This window comes from Thalassophryne amazonica, chromosome 2 (genome assembly GCF_902500255.1).
Source record: "Thalassophryne amazonica chromosome 2, fThaAma1.1, whole genome shotgun sequence".
NCBI lineage: Eukaryota > Metazoa > Chordata > Actinopteri > Batrachoidiformes > Batrachoididae > Thalassophryne > Thalassophryne amazonica.
The window spans coordinates 24,175,608-24,193,045 of record NC_047104.1 but is presented as its reverse complement, the minus strand read 5'-3'; the positions used below and the strand labels follow the sequence as shown (position 1 = coordinate 24,193,045).

Sequence of the window (17,438 nt, the reverse complement as noted above, 5' to 3'; positions counted from 1 at the left end):
TTCTTTGGTCAGTTCATTTGAAGTCTGAGAAGACCTGCTCGCGCTGTGCATCACCACATCCTACCCGCTATAGAGACGCCCTGGTTCCTGATCGACAACCAGTCAGGCAGACAGTTGAGCCCTCTTGACGTCCTAAAAGTAACCATCCATCTGCCACAGCCAAGTGAAATGTGGCGGCCCCCTTGAACTTTTTCAGCTGTTGGGGTCTGCAGTATGGAGGCACCTGGTCCTACATCTCTGGATCATGTGCCACATGGCCACAATGTCATACCTGATGTTCCTTCACAGTTCAAGTGGTTACTTCAGTGATAACCAAGGATCCTCCAGAATAACCTAACACCAGACATCCCATTGTTACGATTTCACTTGAGGTGTTGTCAGTCATTTTAAGGCTTCTTGTTTTTGTTAGACGTCTGTTTTAGACATGCAGTCTGTCTAACCCTAACCCCTGGGATAGGCTCCATCCCCACGTGACCCCCAAATGGAATAAGCAGGGTTTTGAAAAATGAATGGATGAATGTGTCTGAACCACTTCTGAACAAAACCTTCTGTCAGTATTTTTATGTAAAATTCTAGCTAACATCAGGTAAGACTTGTTAACTTGCTAACTTTGATTTATTACGAGAGCGCTGTAGCTTTTACGTTAAAAATGTTTTACTCTGCTGCTGCTGTTGTTTAGATGGTGATATTATAAAACACAGTCAATATGAGCTATTGGCAGCAGCTTTGCACATTTCGCTTTCTGTCTGCAGTAAAAGAAAACAAATGTACAATGGAACAAAAAAAAAATGAAGCAACCCCATCTGAAAGCATAGCTGCACCTAAAAAGTTTCAGCCGATCGGTAAAGTTTAGCAATTGCGCTTGAGGGGAAACCCTGCTTTGTTATGGTGTATGTATTGTTATGGTTACATGGTCATAACGTCTCTGCTTTTGAATTTAAAGTTATGCATTTTGTCTCATATACATTTCTATTCCATGTTTTGTGTCCGCTGTAGTTGGAGAGCCTAAACCAAAGTGAGCTAGCATCACGGCTAACACTGAACTGCCAGAACTCTTACGTGGAGCCACACAAAATAAAGGATGTTGCTGTGACGATTATAGATGTAAGTGTTTAATGCATTCATATGTGGACTTGGTTAGTGATCCGTTCGTATGAGGTAAGCAGGAACATTGACAATGTTGATATACTAGCTGTGCAGCGTTAGCATAATGGAGGAGAAAGAGCTTTACCGTGAGGCTGGATATGTGATAGCTAAACTGCGTAATAATTGCAGCAAATTTTACATCTTTTTATATTCAGACAAACTTGCCCAATCATTATTGTCACTTTTAATATTTATCTGCACATGCTGCATAGCGTCAGGCTGGTTGTAATCTGACAGACTGCAGTCGTCTTCACTTCTTGATTGTTCTTGAGTGATTTTGCACTTTGAACTTATAATAGTTTGCTGTTCTGAGGTAGACGGCAAAATAATTACCATGGAAATATTTCTGGACTTGACCGGACAAAAGTGTTGAATGATGTGTCTGTTGATGTCGTGTAGGTTTTTGACCAGAGTGCTCTGTCAGCGGAGGCCAAGGAAGAAATGTACAAACTGTATCCAAATGCCAGACGAGCGCATTTGAAAACGGGTGGAAACTTTCCTTACCTGAGTCGCAGCGCAGAGGTCAACCTCTACATACAAGTAAGGAGGAGCGTGGAACGAAAAACACAGACATGAATTTGTTGCCGTCTAAACGCAGTAATCACTTTGGTGGGGAGGCTAAGGAACAACATCTTGCAAAATAAATCAAGGTTTGGAACTAACAACGAAAATGAAGACATCTAATCCAGAAGTGCATATGTCCATGTTATACTACTAAACCTCTGAGACGGTAACTTGAGTTTAATTAAAATTAGACGACCTATTACTTTTTTGTGTTTTTAACGTTTTTCTGTTCCAGAAAATGTCATAATTGATTTTTGTCTGCTGACATTTTTAAATGTTCATACAATGACAATTTCAATAATGTCTTTGATTTAAATTTTTTTTAAGTCCTTTCAAAATGTCACTTTGCAGCGTTGCCATGGCTTTCTGCATAACAACAAACAAATTGCCAGAAAGTAATAATACATTCTAATAAACCATAGGGTCATTCCGTGCTAACTCACCTAAATTTAAGGAGCTTCCCCGGGTCACCCCCTCAGATTTTGTTAGAAAAATTCCTAAATGTCGGCCTGTATGATATTACTCACCATGAAAAAAATAATTTTCAATTCTTCTTACTTTAGGTAATAGAGGCTTTTGAAATTTGACCCTAAAGTGCTCTATGTGAAAAGTAGCCTTTTTCCAAAATTTGGGAGCTTCTAATTTTATAATGGAACCACTTAGGAAGGTGTTATTGCACATATTTACGCAGCAATATCTATATTTTTAATTTTTTGCATCAGATAATTTCTGGGATTAATACGTCTTGCACTGTATGAGGCCAAAAATGGCTTTTTGGCCAAAATGGGAAAATGTGGTGGAACTGTAGGTGCTCCACTTAAAATATCAAACAACTCAGAACTTTCTCATCATAACTCAGCAATTATCCAGAAATTAGTTAGGCCCAGAAATATTTGGACAGTGACACGATTTCCATGATTTAGCCTCTCCACACCACCACACTGGCTTTGAAACAAAACAACTGGGATACAGTTGAAGTGCAGACTTTCAGGTTTAATTCAAGGGGTTGGAAAAAATGTTCTGTGAAACATTCAGGAATTACAACCATTTTTCTACAAAGTCTCCTCATTTCTGGGGCCCAAAAGTAATTGGACAAATTAACATTGCCATAAATAAGATGTTAATTTTTATTCATACTTTGTTGAGAATCATTTGCAGGCAGTGACAGCCCGAGGTCTGGAACCCATGGACGTCACCAAACGCTGGGTTTCCGCCTTTGTGATGCTTTGCCAGGCCTTTATTGCAGAGGTCTTCAGTTGTCACTTGTTTGGTCTTTCTGACTTACGTGCTTGATCAGGTTGAGATGTGGTGATTGACTCAGCCATTGCAGAATGTTCCACTTATTTGCCTTTAAAAAAAAAACTTTCACAGTATGTTTTGGGTCATTGTCCATCTGTATTGTGAAGCACCATCCAGTCAACTTTGATTGGACAGTAGATGGCAGTGTTCTGTTCGATGCATTTTGACCCATCTCCTTTTTTTTTTTCTTTTTTTTTTTTTTTTTAACAAATGACAAAAATGACATATTTTACAAACGCACATTTATTTGTAAACACCAACACACACGTTACATTAACTTGTGTTGGTTTTTACACAGAATGAATGAATCAACCAGTCAGTGTGAGTGGAGGCGCAGTTTACCCCTAATCCCTTTGGGCATCTGTGTGTGTTATTGTTCAAAACTTCAGAATTAGGGCATTATTTTAATGCCCTAATTGGGGGTGGGGGGGGGCGGGGCTTTATGCTAGACAGGTTAAAAAAGAAAATAAGATTATTTATAAAATCAAACCTTCATTGTGCCTTGTGATAGAATCACGATGGTGACTGGTCCAAGATGGCGGTCTCATTTCTTGCGCCTCAGCATCCAATGCGGTGTCTACTCCTTTTTATAATGTCTATGCTTCCGTCGGCCTTGTGATAGAATCACCACGATGAGTGGTCCAGGATGGCGGCCGCATTTCTTGCGGCATAGCAACCAATGCGGTGTCTACTCCTCTTTTTATTGTCTGTTTGTCTACCATTGGTTTATGGCTTTTCCCCAATGGTGGAGATTTTTTTATGCCATTTCTGGTTCATACCTCTGTCTACCATAGAGCGAGCTTTGCCCCACTGTGCGGCGCTCCGCTTGTATCAGAAGCGTTGGCGATGTTTAAGCTCAAAATCGGCTTGTCAGTAGGTGAGTGTACCAGAAACAATACTGAAAGTTATCAGTTAGCAGTTACCTGTAGCTTCCAATAATTTTTTTAGTGGTTTATCGGCTTAGCACTATAAAAGATAACTTTTCAGTTAGCTGATTAGTGGTTATCAAAGCTAACTTTTTGGTTAGCTGTGCCCACCACTGCATATAATACACACTTATGAAAGCTCACTTCACAGTTTATTACTTGTTTTTTTTATGTATTTAACCTTGATTTAACCAGTTCACAATCCTTTGTCAGCTGGGTGCTGCACCCGAACGCTGCACAAAACAGCATTTTCAGATCACTTTAACCCAAGTTTAAGTCAGCAAATAATCTATTTCCATTTAATCTAATGCCTGACGACGCATAACACTAAGCAATATGGCGGCTGCCTGGCAACAGCTCACGGGCTGCATCCGCCATCTAGTGGATTAAATAGAAATTGATGGACACAAAGATAATGTTTGTTTGACTTTGACTTTAGAAAATGATTCCATGTAAATATACTTGAAGAAGAACAAACATAATTTAAAATAAACAATCATCTGTTTTTTGCTAATTTGGAGAAGAAAGTGTGGCAGCTGTTTCATTTTATTTCAGGAATCTGAAACACAGCTTTGGTCTCTGTGTTTGCTGAGGATCTTTTTACTGCTGAACATTTCCTTCCATCTGGCGCTTTAGTTGTGCGACGCTGTGTCTGAGTTTTGTATCATTTTGACAGCAGCCTGGCGCTGCTCGTTTTGTGTTAACAGATTCATCTGCAGCAGTTCCACGGGACAAGATTTGCTGCCATAAGTCCCGACATGGTGAGCACCGAGGAGCTGGAGGTCCACCAAAGTCACCACAGCGACGACCACGACACTGACTGTGACCTATGAACTTTTCCCACTGCCTCACTGATCGGATAATTTTCAAGACATTTTCCGCATCATGGCTGTTGCAGCTTACTTTTGGGCCGTGCAACAATCAGCCTATCAGAGGAGTATATTTTTTATTGTACACCTAAAGCAATATTTTGATAATTGTACATAAGAACTTGGTTGCTCTGCTTTAAAGGTTTGACACTTTGCCTTATATGGAATGAACTTCAGGCCTGAATTGTCGGCCTCAAGCGTTTGTAAATATGTTGTTGTGCAGATCAGGACCAGGAGTTAACTGGTTCACTGTAAGCAGGGGGAAGGAAAAAAAAGTGAAGAAATGAACAGAATGTGGAGGCACAGCTTGTGTGATTAAATAACCACTTTTTCCATGTTTGAAATCATTTTCAATTTCAGTTATTTGATTAACGGTGGTTTATTTTTTCTTTAATATTTTACAATACATTTTTTTAATTTATTAATTTTTTTTTAAAGTCACTGACTGCAAATATGTTGTTCATCTCCTGAGTTTGTGATGTTAAGTGGAAATTGTAGCTTCAGTTTTTGGCCAAATTTCCACTAATCATCCAGCAGTTTTTATCCCCCCAGTATGAAATCCGGGGGGATATAGCGATCAGCGTGTCTGTGCGTCTGTCTGTTTTTGCATGTTAGCGTGATAGCTCAAGAACCCCAGTTGACAAGTTTCATTCATATTTAGCATAGGTGTATATTCACGTGATCCCCCAACACTTTTATGTTAGTGATTTGTGGGGACCGGGAAGCACAGGAAGCACGAAAAAATGGCAGATTGTATGAAAACAATGAAAATCAGAAACTCCTGCATGTAAGCATGAAAGAATATGTGTTGTATTATCAACAGATTACATGCTTCATACAGCTTGCACCTGAATAGTGGGCATTCGACCTCAGTTAGTACATACTACCCAATCATTACTGCAGTATACACAATGAGCAGTAGGAACACAATTCTGACATACACCGCCACATATTACTTGTGCCTTGACCCGGATGTTTACAGTTGATGCATATGTGGCATACTCCAGTGTGCCACAAAGTTTCTATTTTGGAATAACAGACTTTTAAAAAGAATAAATGATGCTCAGAATGTGTATTTGTACTGTTCCATGGCCCCTTGAACACCTCAACAGTTTTAATGCATGTCCGTGCAACGTCCCTCCATTTTCTAAACCTACGTATTCCAATCAAGGGTCATGGGAGGCTTGAGCCTGTCCCAGCAGTCACTGAGCAAGAGGCGGGGTACACCTGAGACGTGCCACCAGTCTGTCGCAGGGGCGAAACGCATTCACACTCTAGCGAGAACGAGTATGCAGATGCAGCCATTTGTGTGATCACAAACTGACCACATGATGCAACATGTAGCACTTTGAGCCATAAATATTGCTATTTTGAGCCAGTGTGGCTTACAGAAATTCAACAGCCCACTTAGTACTGTTGTACACAGGTCTACATTAGTGAGCATGATACTTGCCAAAGGTAATGGCTGTTGGTTCATATTGAATAAATGTTCATTCAGATTAATAATTAGGGGACACCGTGCTGTAATAAACCAGCCTTAGCAAAATCAGTCTCAACGCAGTGTTCACAGGAACTGTTAATGTCAGGATATTCCAGGTAAACACTGAAGAATTTAGAGTGTGTATCGCTGTCCAGCAAATGCTTTATATTTTTGTTTATTTTGCTACTCTACACCAATAAAAATAAAAGAAGCCAGAGTGCGTCTGAATAATGTAAAGCGGATCCACAGCTATTTTGATCCTGATTAAAGACGTCACAGCAGGGTCCAACTTTGACACTAATTTAACACAAAATTAAATCAGGTTAACACATTAACCAAAAAAAATTTGTCTGTGTATAAAACTGCAAGAGTACAATTCTGAGCCTCTCTGCACTGTGAGGTGTATTTGAAGATTATAATAATTATCAGGTGGGTGCCATAATCGAGCTATAAAGCAAGATGCTTCTGTGTGCGTGTGGCTCACAAATCTCTGTCAGATCGGCCTCAGCTTTTGGATGTGGCTTGTGCATGGCACCTTGATGTACAGTAGTGTTCAGAATAATAGTAGTGCTATGTGACTAAAAAGATTAATCCAGGTTTTGAGTATATTTCTTATTGTTACATGGGAAACAAGGTACCAGTAGATTCAGTAGATTCTCACAAATCCAACAAGACCAAGCATTCATGATATGCACACTCTTAAGGCTGTGAAATTGGGCAATTAGTTTAAAAAAAAAAGTAGAAAAGGGGGTGTTCACAATAATAGTAGTGTGGCATTCAGTCAGTGAGTTTGTCAATTTTGTGGAACAAACAGGTGTGAATCAGGTGTCCCCTATTTAAGGATGAAGCAAGCACCTGTTGAACATGCTTTTGTCTTTGAAAGCCTGAGGAAAATGGGACGTTCAAGGCATTGTTCAGAAGAACAGTGTAGTTTGATTAAAAAGTTGATTAGAGAGGGGAAAACTTATACGCAGGTGCAAAAAATTATAGGTTGTTCATCTACAATGATCTCCAATGCTTTAAAATGGACAAAACCAGAGACGTGTGGAAGAAAACGGAAAACAACCATCAAAATGGATAGAAGAATAACCAGAATGGCAAAGGCTCACCCATTGATCAGCTCCAGGATGATCAAAGACAGTCTGGAGTTACCTGTAAGTGCTGTGACAGAAGACGCCTGTGTGAAGCTAATTTATTTGCAAGAATCCCCCGCAAAGTCCCTCTGTTAAATAAAAGATGTGCAGAAGAGGTTACAATTTGCCAAAGAACACATCAACTGGCCTAAAGAGAAATGGAGGAATATTTTGTGGACTGATGAGAGTAAAATTGTTCTTTTTGGGTCCAAGGGCTGCAGACAGTTTGTGAGACGACCCCCAAACTCTGAATTCAAGCCACAGTTCACAGTGAAGACTGACGCATGGAGGTGCAAGCATCATGATGTGGGCATGTTTCTCCTACTATGGTGCTGGGCCTATATATCACATACCAGGTATCATGGATCAGTTTGGATATGTCAAAATACTTGAAGAGGTCATGTTGCCTTATGCTGAAGAGGACATGCCCTTGAAATGGGTGTTTCAACAAGACAATGACCCCAAGCACACTAGTAAACCAGCAAAATCCTGGTTCCAAACCAACAAAATTAATGCCTCGCACATGTGAAGAAATCATGAAAAACTGTGGTTATACAACTAAATACTAGTTTAGTGATTCACAGGATTGCTAAAAAAAAGCAGTTTGAACATAATAGTTTTGAGTTTGTAGCGTCAACAGCAGATGCTACTATAATTGTGAACACCCCCTTTTCTACTTTTTTTTTTTACTAATAGCCCAATTTCATAGCCTTAAGAGTGTGCATATCACGAATGCTTGGTCTTGTTGGATTTGTGAGAATCTACTGGTACCTTGTTTCCCATGTAACAATAAGAAATATACTCACAACCTGGATTAATATTTTTAGTCACATAGCACTACTATTATTCTGAACACTACTGTACATCCTTTTATGAAAATTTTGTGGATACATTTTCAAAACTTTTATTTTTTGAAGTCAGCATCATTATTGGCACAAGGCGGAACGTTCTCACCTGAGAGCTTCGACAAAGATCGTCAACAAACCACCCACTTTTCTATGAGAATACATATTTCCTACAGCCCGGAGTGCCAAAAAAGTGAGAATAAGGAGAAGGATTCTCGGTGCCCATGAGTCACAGGGGCTCAAAGAGGCCACTACTACAGTTATGGTGGTGGCCCAGTAAGATTTCTTTTAATGGGGCTCAAAATCCTCGGCAGTGCCCCTGTCTACTGGTACTACACTAGTGCCTCAAACAACAATAAGGAGCTAAATTATGTTTTACGGGCAACTGGTGAGGACCCCTGTTCGTCTCCCTACAGAGGTCTTCCAGGGACGGGCATCTGGGCGGAGGACCAGGGGAAGCCCCAGGACACACTGGAGGAATTATTTTTTCCAGCTGTCTTGGGAACAACCTGGATCCCCCAGGACGAAGTCGAGGACTTGGCCGATAATGGTGAAGTGTGGGATGATATCCATCTTCGTCTGTCATCCCTCGACTTCTCTTGGGGGGGGATGTAAACCTTATGACTTTCTATGAATTCAAAGCTTCCTAATAACTGACACAGATATTTCATGTCTGTAATTTTTATGTTGGCATCTGAAAGCTTTTTCATGGCTGTTCGATAACTGGACATTTTACTAAATATTCATATTTTGCAAAATTAGTTCATTTGCATTAATTTCTTAAACTATTTTAAATAGCGTCTGACCAGGATTATAAACTACAGCTGCCATGTTGAACAGGAATAAATGCAGCAAATGTTACTTCCACCTCTGGTGTCATAAAGTGCACAATAAATGAAAAGAGACTCAAGTGACTGAAATACAAAGATTCATTTATTATTTAGAAACGAGCCGACTGACCTCCTGCACCGTCACCTCTGCTGTGGTGGCAGGACGTCTTTGGTGTACAGCTGTCTCACCTCATGGATGGACAGAACTTTGTCATCCCTGTCGGAGCAGGAGAATGTCCAAAACCGCCTCGGTGACACACACGGCCGTGTCGCTGAGGTGCAGTAAGGGCATGATGATGATGATGATGTCCTGAAGGATGAGGCCAGAAGCTCTGCAGGAACCTCCCATCACCGCTTCCTGCACGCCGAAGAGTTTGGCGCTGAACTCCTCCTGAGGCATCTCCATCGGACTACTGGTGATGTCCTGAGCCATCCTGCTCGTCTCAGCATCTCTGAAGGCTAAAGTTGTATTTTAAAACACTTGAGAATCCCAGTGATGGACTTTATGAAGACATGACTTGATGTGACTCACTGGTGAGTTGAGTCTCCTTTGAGCTTCAAGCTCAAGGTCTCATTTTCATGCTGACGTTGACCTGCCACACCTGAAACAAAGAATGAAACATGCAGACATGTGACAAATGTATTTACACAGTCAGTCCACTTTCATCCAAACCACTGGAAGCTTTTTGGAGTCTGGTTACCATGGCAAGAAGATGATAGACCTCAGTGTCCTGATAAATGGCCAGTTCCTCCCTCCACAGCCTTCAAACATGGAGATGTGTTAGATCTTTACTCTTGCTCTTGTGGTCATTAGAGACACGTTGGTGTGTCGTGAGCAGAGTTCAGGTGCGGTGCAGGAGTGTGTTTGCTTCTCACTAACTCACCCCTTTCCCCTCTGACCTGCCGACTCGCTCCACCAGGAGCTCTGTCAGGTCTTCAGCAGTCACTTCAGGTGAGAGCTGCTGTTTCTGCTGGAGCTTCAGAAGTTATGCCTCTCATTTTCATTTCATTTGTTTATTTCATTCATTAAAAAGACAAATGCAACATCAGCATTCATCATGAATGAAAAGGAGCAGAAAGAAGCAACAGCTTATATCTACCACCCTTAAAGACACAAAATCGACAGCTCCAATTCAGAGCTCTTCACACAGACATCTGATCAGTTTCAGAATATTACAACATAAAATGACAAGTAATCATAATACATAATAATAAACAACAATACTATTCTAGAGTTATATTTTTGCAACAAAGAAGACTTCAAATTTTTTTAAATACATAAATGGACATGGAAGGTTTAATTTTACAAGCGAGACTGTTCCATAAACTGACACCTTTGATTGAAATAAATCATTTCTTTAAAGTTGTTCTAAATCTGGGTTTGGTAAAAACCTCAGTTCCTTTTAGTTGATATTTATTTTCTGTTTTAGCAAATTTATTTTGCAAATTGTCTGGTAATTTTTCTTCATGAGCTTTATACATAACTTTTAAAAGGTTGTATTCAACCAGTTCATTAAATTTCAAAGTCTTTAATTCTTAAATAATGAATTTGTTGGGTCTCTATGTCCACTTCCACTGATGACTAATGACTCTTTTCTGTAAAAGGAACAGTGGATTAACGCAGGTTTTACATGCACTTCCCCACACTTCAATACAATAGGTCACATATGGAACAATCAATGAGTTATACAATAGAAACAGTGTACTTTTATTTAGAGAATCTTTAACTTTATGTAACACAACTATAATTTGGGATACCTTTGACAACATCAATGTGGAATTTCCATGACAAGTGTTCATCGATCATAGCACCTAAAAACTTTATCTCATGTATTCTTTCAATCTGATCCTTGAACCAATAATCCCTCGATTTCTTTTTTTATTACAAAAAAATCATAAACTTAGTTTTACTAATATTTAAAGACAATCTACTAACATTAAACCATTTCATAGTTTTCTGAAATTCTTTCTCTACTATTTGCATCACATCTTTTATATTTTCTCCAGAATAAAATAAAGTAGTATTGTCTGCAAACAGAATACACTTAAGTAATTTTGAGACAGACACAATATCATTTACATAAAGCAAAAAAGGTATTGGCCCAAGGACTGATCCTTGAGGTACCCCACAAACAGTATCACATTTTTTGATTTTATGTTGTTAACTTCGACAAACTGATTTCTCTTTGTTAAATAGCTGGTAACCCTCGGATGTGCCACACCTCTCATACCATATTTATACAATTTATGCAACAATATTGTGTGATCCAAGGTATCAAATGCTTTTTGTAGGTTTATAAATATACTTACAAAATAATGCTTTTTATCCATAGCATTTGAAATTTCCTCAGTCAATTCCATAATTGCTGTAGCAGTTGAATGATTAGAACAAAATCCATGTTGACAGTTACTTAAAGTATTGTATTTATTTAAAAATTTATTCAGCCTATTCACAAATAACTTACCGAGAATTTTCGAGAACTGTGGGAGTAAAGATATAGGTCTGTAATTTGAAAAATCATGCTTATTTCCCTTTTTAAAAAGTGGGATTACCTTGGCAGTTTTCATGACATCCAGAAATATCCCTGAACTAAATGATAAATTACAGATATATGTAAAAAGATCAATAACTTAGCCTATAATTTGCTTTATCAGTGATATATTTATATCTGTATAATCAGTTGATTTGTTTTTTTTTGTGTGTGTGTGTGTTTGTTTGTTTGTTTTTTGGCACATTTCTGGACAACAGTCAAAATTTCATTCACCTGTACTTCTTCCAGAAAAACACTGCTTCAGTTTGACCTTCAACAATGCACAAGACATGAAGAACATATTAGACATTTGACTCAAATCTCTGCACATGAACTTCATTCATCAGAATGAACAAAGTGTTTAATTTGAACTTGATGACAGAAATGTTAAGTTTGAAATAAGTGTTTTACCTGATTGGAAAAAAGACTCTTCTTCCCAGCAGAGTTCCAGAGCTCGTTCATACACACAGCTGTGGAACAGCAGAAAAGAAGAAAACGGCATCAATTCAGTTATTTTATTTTAACTGTATTTGAAGTTGTTTTTACATCTGATATCTTTGGGTTTTTGTGTTTGATTCACCTCTGGGTGAAATGGAAAATAATTTATTTGCCAAATAAACCAAATTAAAGTACCAAAATAGAACTCCAACCAATCAAACTTGCCCTGGGATTTTCTGAAGATGCAGGAGAAGCTGCTGGACCTGGTTCTTCAGCTGGTTCTGGTTCGTCCTCCAGATCAGACTCCTCACTCACATCCTTATTGGTAATGATCGTATCCTCTCCATCATCTCCACTACATCTTCTGACTGTGTGGAATCACCCTGACCCACTTGAGAAAAGGAACAAATGTATGTTTAATCCTGAACAGTTATTTTTATTCTGTCTACTGGTTGTCTCTGATCACAATCAGCGACTTCATCGATGTATTAAACAGATAAAGATCAGGTAATATCAGGCCCAAGAATCACAAACTGTCCCTCAGTCAACCGTTTCAATTAGCTGGCTGATGAAGAAAATAGTTGAGAAATGTTTTGACTTTGACTGACTGGTCCATTCATATCATATTGGTTCTAACTTGTTTGTTGAGTTCATGAGTTAGAATGATTTTGCTTTCACACCAGAACAACCTCAGTTTCTGTTATTATCTGAGGAAAACTTCTCTTCTGGAAACTTTCTCTATTTCCTTCTTCACCTCCATCTCTAATAAGACGTTCCCGGTCTAACAGTTCTCATGTGTCCTTCGTTCCTCTTCTGTTGGCCGGACATCAGCTACACTCTCTCATCTCTGCTTGTCTCTCTTTGTTATTTGAAGTGTTTGAATGCCACAAAGACAACGGCACATCCCAGAACAGCTTCAGTCAATCAATCAATCAATCAATTTTTTTATATAGCGCCAAATCACAACAAACAGTTGCCCCAAGGCACTTTATATTGTAAGGCAAGGCCATACAATAATTATGTAAAACCCCAACGGTCAAAACGACCCCCTGTGAGCAAGCACTTGGCTACAGTGGGAAGGGAAAAACTCCCTTTTAACAGGAAGAAACCTCCAGCAGAACCAGGCTCAGGGAGGGGCAGTCTTCTGCTGGGACTGGTTGGGGCTGAGGGAGAGAACCAGGAAAAAGACATGCTGTGGAGACCTTTCTGATTTTAGAGATATTGCGTAAATGCAAAAAAGCAGTCCTACATATTTGTTTAATATGCACTTTGAATGACATATCCTGATCAAAAATGACTCCAAGATTTCTCACAGTATTACTAGAGGTCAGGGTAATGCCATCCAGAGTAAGGATCTGGTTAGACACCATGTTTCTAAGATTTGTGGGGCCAAGTACAATAACTTCAGTTTTATCTGAGTTTAAAAGCAGGAAATTAGAGGTCATCCATGTCTTTATGTCTGTAAGACAATCCTGCAGTTTAGCTAATTGGTGTGTGTCCTCTGGCTTCATGGATAGATAAAGCTGGGTATCATGTGTGTAACAATGAAAATTTAAGCAATACCGTCTAATAATACTGCCTAAGGGAAGCATGTATAAAGTGAATAAAATTGGTCCTAGCACAGAACCTTGTGGAACTCCATAATTAACTTTAGTCTGTGAAGAAGATTCCCCATTTACATGAACAAATTGTAATCTATTAGACAAATATGATTCAAACCACCGCAGCGCAGTGCCTTTAATACCTATGGCATGCTCTAATCTCTGTAATAAAATTTTATGGTCAACAGTATCAAAAGCAGCACTGAGGTCTAACAGAACAAGCACAGAGATGAGTCCACTGTCCGAGGCCATAAGAAGATCATTTGTAACCTTCACTAATGCTGTTTCTGTACTATGATGAATTCTAAAACCTGACTGAAACTCTTCAAATAGACCATTCCTCTGCAGATGATCAGTTAGCTGTTTTACAACTACCCTTTCAAGAATTTTTGAGAGAAAAGGAAGGTTGGAGATTGGCCTATAATTAGCTAAGATAGCTGGGTCAAGTGATGGCTTTTTAAGTAATGGTTTAATTACTGCCACCTTAAAAGCCTGTGGTACATAGCCAACTAACAAAGATAGATTGATCATATTTAAGATCGAAGCATTAAATAATGGTAGGGCTTCCTTGAGCAGCCTGGTAGGAATGGGGTCTAATAAACATGTTGATGGTTTGGATGAAGTAACTAATGAAAATAACTCAGACAGAACAATCGGAGAGAAAGAGTCTAACCAAATACAGGCATCACTGAAAGCAGCCAAAGATAACGATGCGTCTTTGGGATGGTTATGAGTAATTTTTTCTCTAATAGTTAAAATTTTGTTAGCAAAGAAAGTCATGAAGTCATTACTAGTTAAAGTTAATGGAATACTCAGCTCAATAGAGCTCTGACTCTTTGTCAGCCTGGCTACAGTGCTGAAAAGAAACCTGGGGTTGTTCTTATTTTCTTCAATTAGTGATGAGTAGAAAGATGTCCTAGCTTTACGGAGGGCTTTTTTATAGAGCAACAGACTCTTTTTCCAGGCTAAGTGAAGATCTTCTAAATTAGTGAGACGCCATTTCCTCTCCAACTTCCGGGTTATCTGCTTTAAGCTACGAGTTTGTGAGTTATACCACGGAGTCAGGCACTTCTGATTTAAAGCTCTCTTTTTTAGAGGAGCTACAGCATCCAAAGTTGTCTTCAATGAGAATGTAAAACTATTGACGAGATACTCTATCTCACTTACAGAGTTTAGGTAGCTACTCTGCACTGTGTTGGTATATGGCATTAGAGAACATAAAGAAGGAATCATATCCTTAAACCTAGTTACAGCGCTTTCTGAAAGACTTCTAGTGTAATGAAACTTATTCCCCACTGCTGGGTAGTCCATCAGAGTAAATGTAAATGTTATTAAGAAATGATCAGACAGAAGGGAGTTTTCAGGGAATACTGTTAAGTCTTCTATTTCCATACCATAAGTCAGAACAAGATCTAAGATATGATTAAAGTGGTGGGCGGACTCATTTACTTTTTGAGCAAAGCCAATAGAGTCTAATAATAGATTAAATGCAGTGTTGAGGCTGTCATTCTCAGCATCTGTGTGGATGTTAAAATCGCCCACTATAATTATCTTATCTGAGCTAAGCACTAAGTCAGACAAAAGGTCTGAAAATTCACAGAGAAACTCACAGTAATGACCAGGTGGACGATAGATAATAACAAATAAAACTGTTTTTTGGGACTTCCAATTTGGATGGACAAGACTAAGAGTCAAGCTTTCAAATGAATTAAAGCTCTGTCTGGGTTTTTGATTAATTAATAAGCTGGAATGGAAGATTGCTGCTAATCCTCCGCCCGGGCCCGTGCTACGAGCATTCTGACAGTTAGTGTGACTCGGGGGTGTTGACTCATTTAAACTAACATATTCATCCTGCTGTAACCAGGTTTCTGTAAGGCAGAATAAATCAATATGTTGATCAATTATTATATCATTTACCAACAGTCAGTACCAGAATGGATTTTACTGGCAACTTTGACACTGAAATACAGTATAATAATTATAAAAACAGTGAATTCATATTTTAATACTGTAAGAAGAAAGGGTTAAAGGTTTGACCTGCAGATGACCTTTGTGGTCATAAAACATTCGGCTTTACAGATTGATAAATTATTCCAAACTGATGTAGGGGGTAAAACATATGACATAAAATCTGTGTACCCAGCTGCCTAGTGCAGTATTAAAAGTGTATCCAAAAGAACCCAATATATCCCCTGTGCGTGGGGGGTGAGACCAGCTTTCTCTTTAATCCCAAATTAATTTAACAAACATCACTGAGTTGACGACTCCAAACTCAATTAGACTGTCTTCAAAGATTTTGCCAAAGTAGATATCAGAAAAGACAGCACATATTTAAATTAGGATCAAATTGAATTGAACATAGAACAGATTACATCCACTTAGGCCTTAGAATCCAGTTAAAAAGGAGCATTCAGCAGAGAATAATCTAACAGACAAGACAGGCACAAAACTACAGTAGTGTTCAGAATAATAGTAGTGCTATGTGACTAAAAAGATTAATCCATGTTTTGAGTATATTTCTTATTGTTACATGGGAAACAAGGTACCAGTAGATTCAGTAGATTCTCACAAATCCAACAAGATCAAGCATTCATGATATGAACACTCTTAAGGCTATGAAATTGGGCTATTAGTAAAAAAAAAAAAAAGTAGAAAAAGGGGTGTTCACAATAATAGTAGTGTGGCATTCAGTCAGTGAGTTTGTCAATTTTGTGGAACAAACAGGTGTGAATCAGGTGTCCCCTATTTAAGGATGAAGCCAGCACCTGTTGAACATGCTTTTCTCTTTGAAAGCCTGAGGAAAATGGGATGTTCAAGACATTGTTCGGAAGAACAGCCTAGTTTGATTAAAAAGTTGATTGGAGAGGGGAAAACTTATACGCAGGTGCAAAAAATTATAGGCTGTTCATCTACAGTGATCTCCAATGCTTTAAAATGGACAAAAAAAAAAAGACGCGTGGAAGAAAACGGAAAACAACCATCAAAATGGATAGAAGAATAACCAGAATGGCAAAGGCTCACCCATTGATCAGCTCCAGGATGATCAAAGTCTGGAGTTACCTATAAGTGCTGTGACAGTTAGAAGACGCCTGTGTGAAGCTAATTTATTTGCAAGAATCCCCTGCAGAGTCCCTCTGTTAAATAAAAGACGTGCAGAAGAGGTTACAATTAGCCAAAGAACACATCAACTGGCCTAAAGAGAAATGGAGGAATATTTTGTGGACTGATGAGAGTAAAATTGTTCTTTTTGGGTCCAAGGGCCGCAGACAGTTTGTGAGACGACCCCCAAACTCTGAATTCAAGCCACAGTTCACAGTGAAGACAGTGAAGCAAGCATCCTGATATGGGCATGTTTCTCCTACTATGGTGTTGAGCCTATACGAGGTCTATTAGAAAAGTATCCGACCTTATTATTTTTTTCAAAAACCATATGGATTTGAATCACATGATTGCGTCAGACAAGCTTGAACCCTTGTGCACATGCACAACTTTTTCCACGCCTGTCGGTTGCATCATTCGCCTGTGAGCAGGCTTTGAGTGAGGAGTGGTCCACCCCCTCGGCGGATTTTCATTGTCAGGAAATGGCGGAATGATTTGGGCTTTTTTTTCCATCAGAATTTTTTCAGAAACTGTTAGAGACTGTCAGCTGGAAACCATTAAAAAAATTTATCTGGCTTTTGGTGAAAATTTTACGGGCTTCACAGAGAATAAGGACTGTTACTACAGCTTTAAGGACGCTCGGCACGCCGCGCTCCATGCCATCGAGAGCCACAAAC

The 17,438-nt window shown here is 39.0% G+C and overlaps 1 protein-coding gene across 1 annotated transcript in view; it reads left to right on the top strand.

Moving 5' to 3' along the window:
- The window catches only part of spg21 (SPG21 abhydrolase domain containing, maspardin), a 57,674-nt gene extending 51,872 nt beyond the window's left edge, over positions 1–5,802 (top strand). Inside the window, exons 7-9 of the mRNA XM_034184417.1 lie at positions 997–1,104; positions 1,546–1,686; positions 4,643–5,802. Coding sequence (XP_034040308.1) covers positions 997–1,104; positions 1,546–1,686; positions 4,643–4,768 — 375 coding nt within the window. The 3' untranslated portion in view covers positions 4,769–5,802. The remainder of the gene's footprint in view (positions 1–996; positions 1,105–1,545; positions 1,687–4,642) is intronic.
- Positions 5,803–17,438: the final 11,636 nt, after the last annotated feature.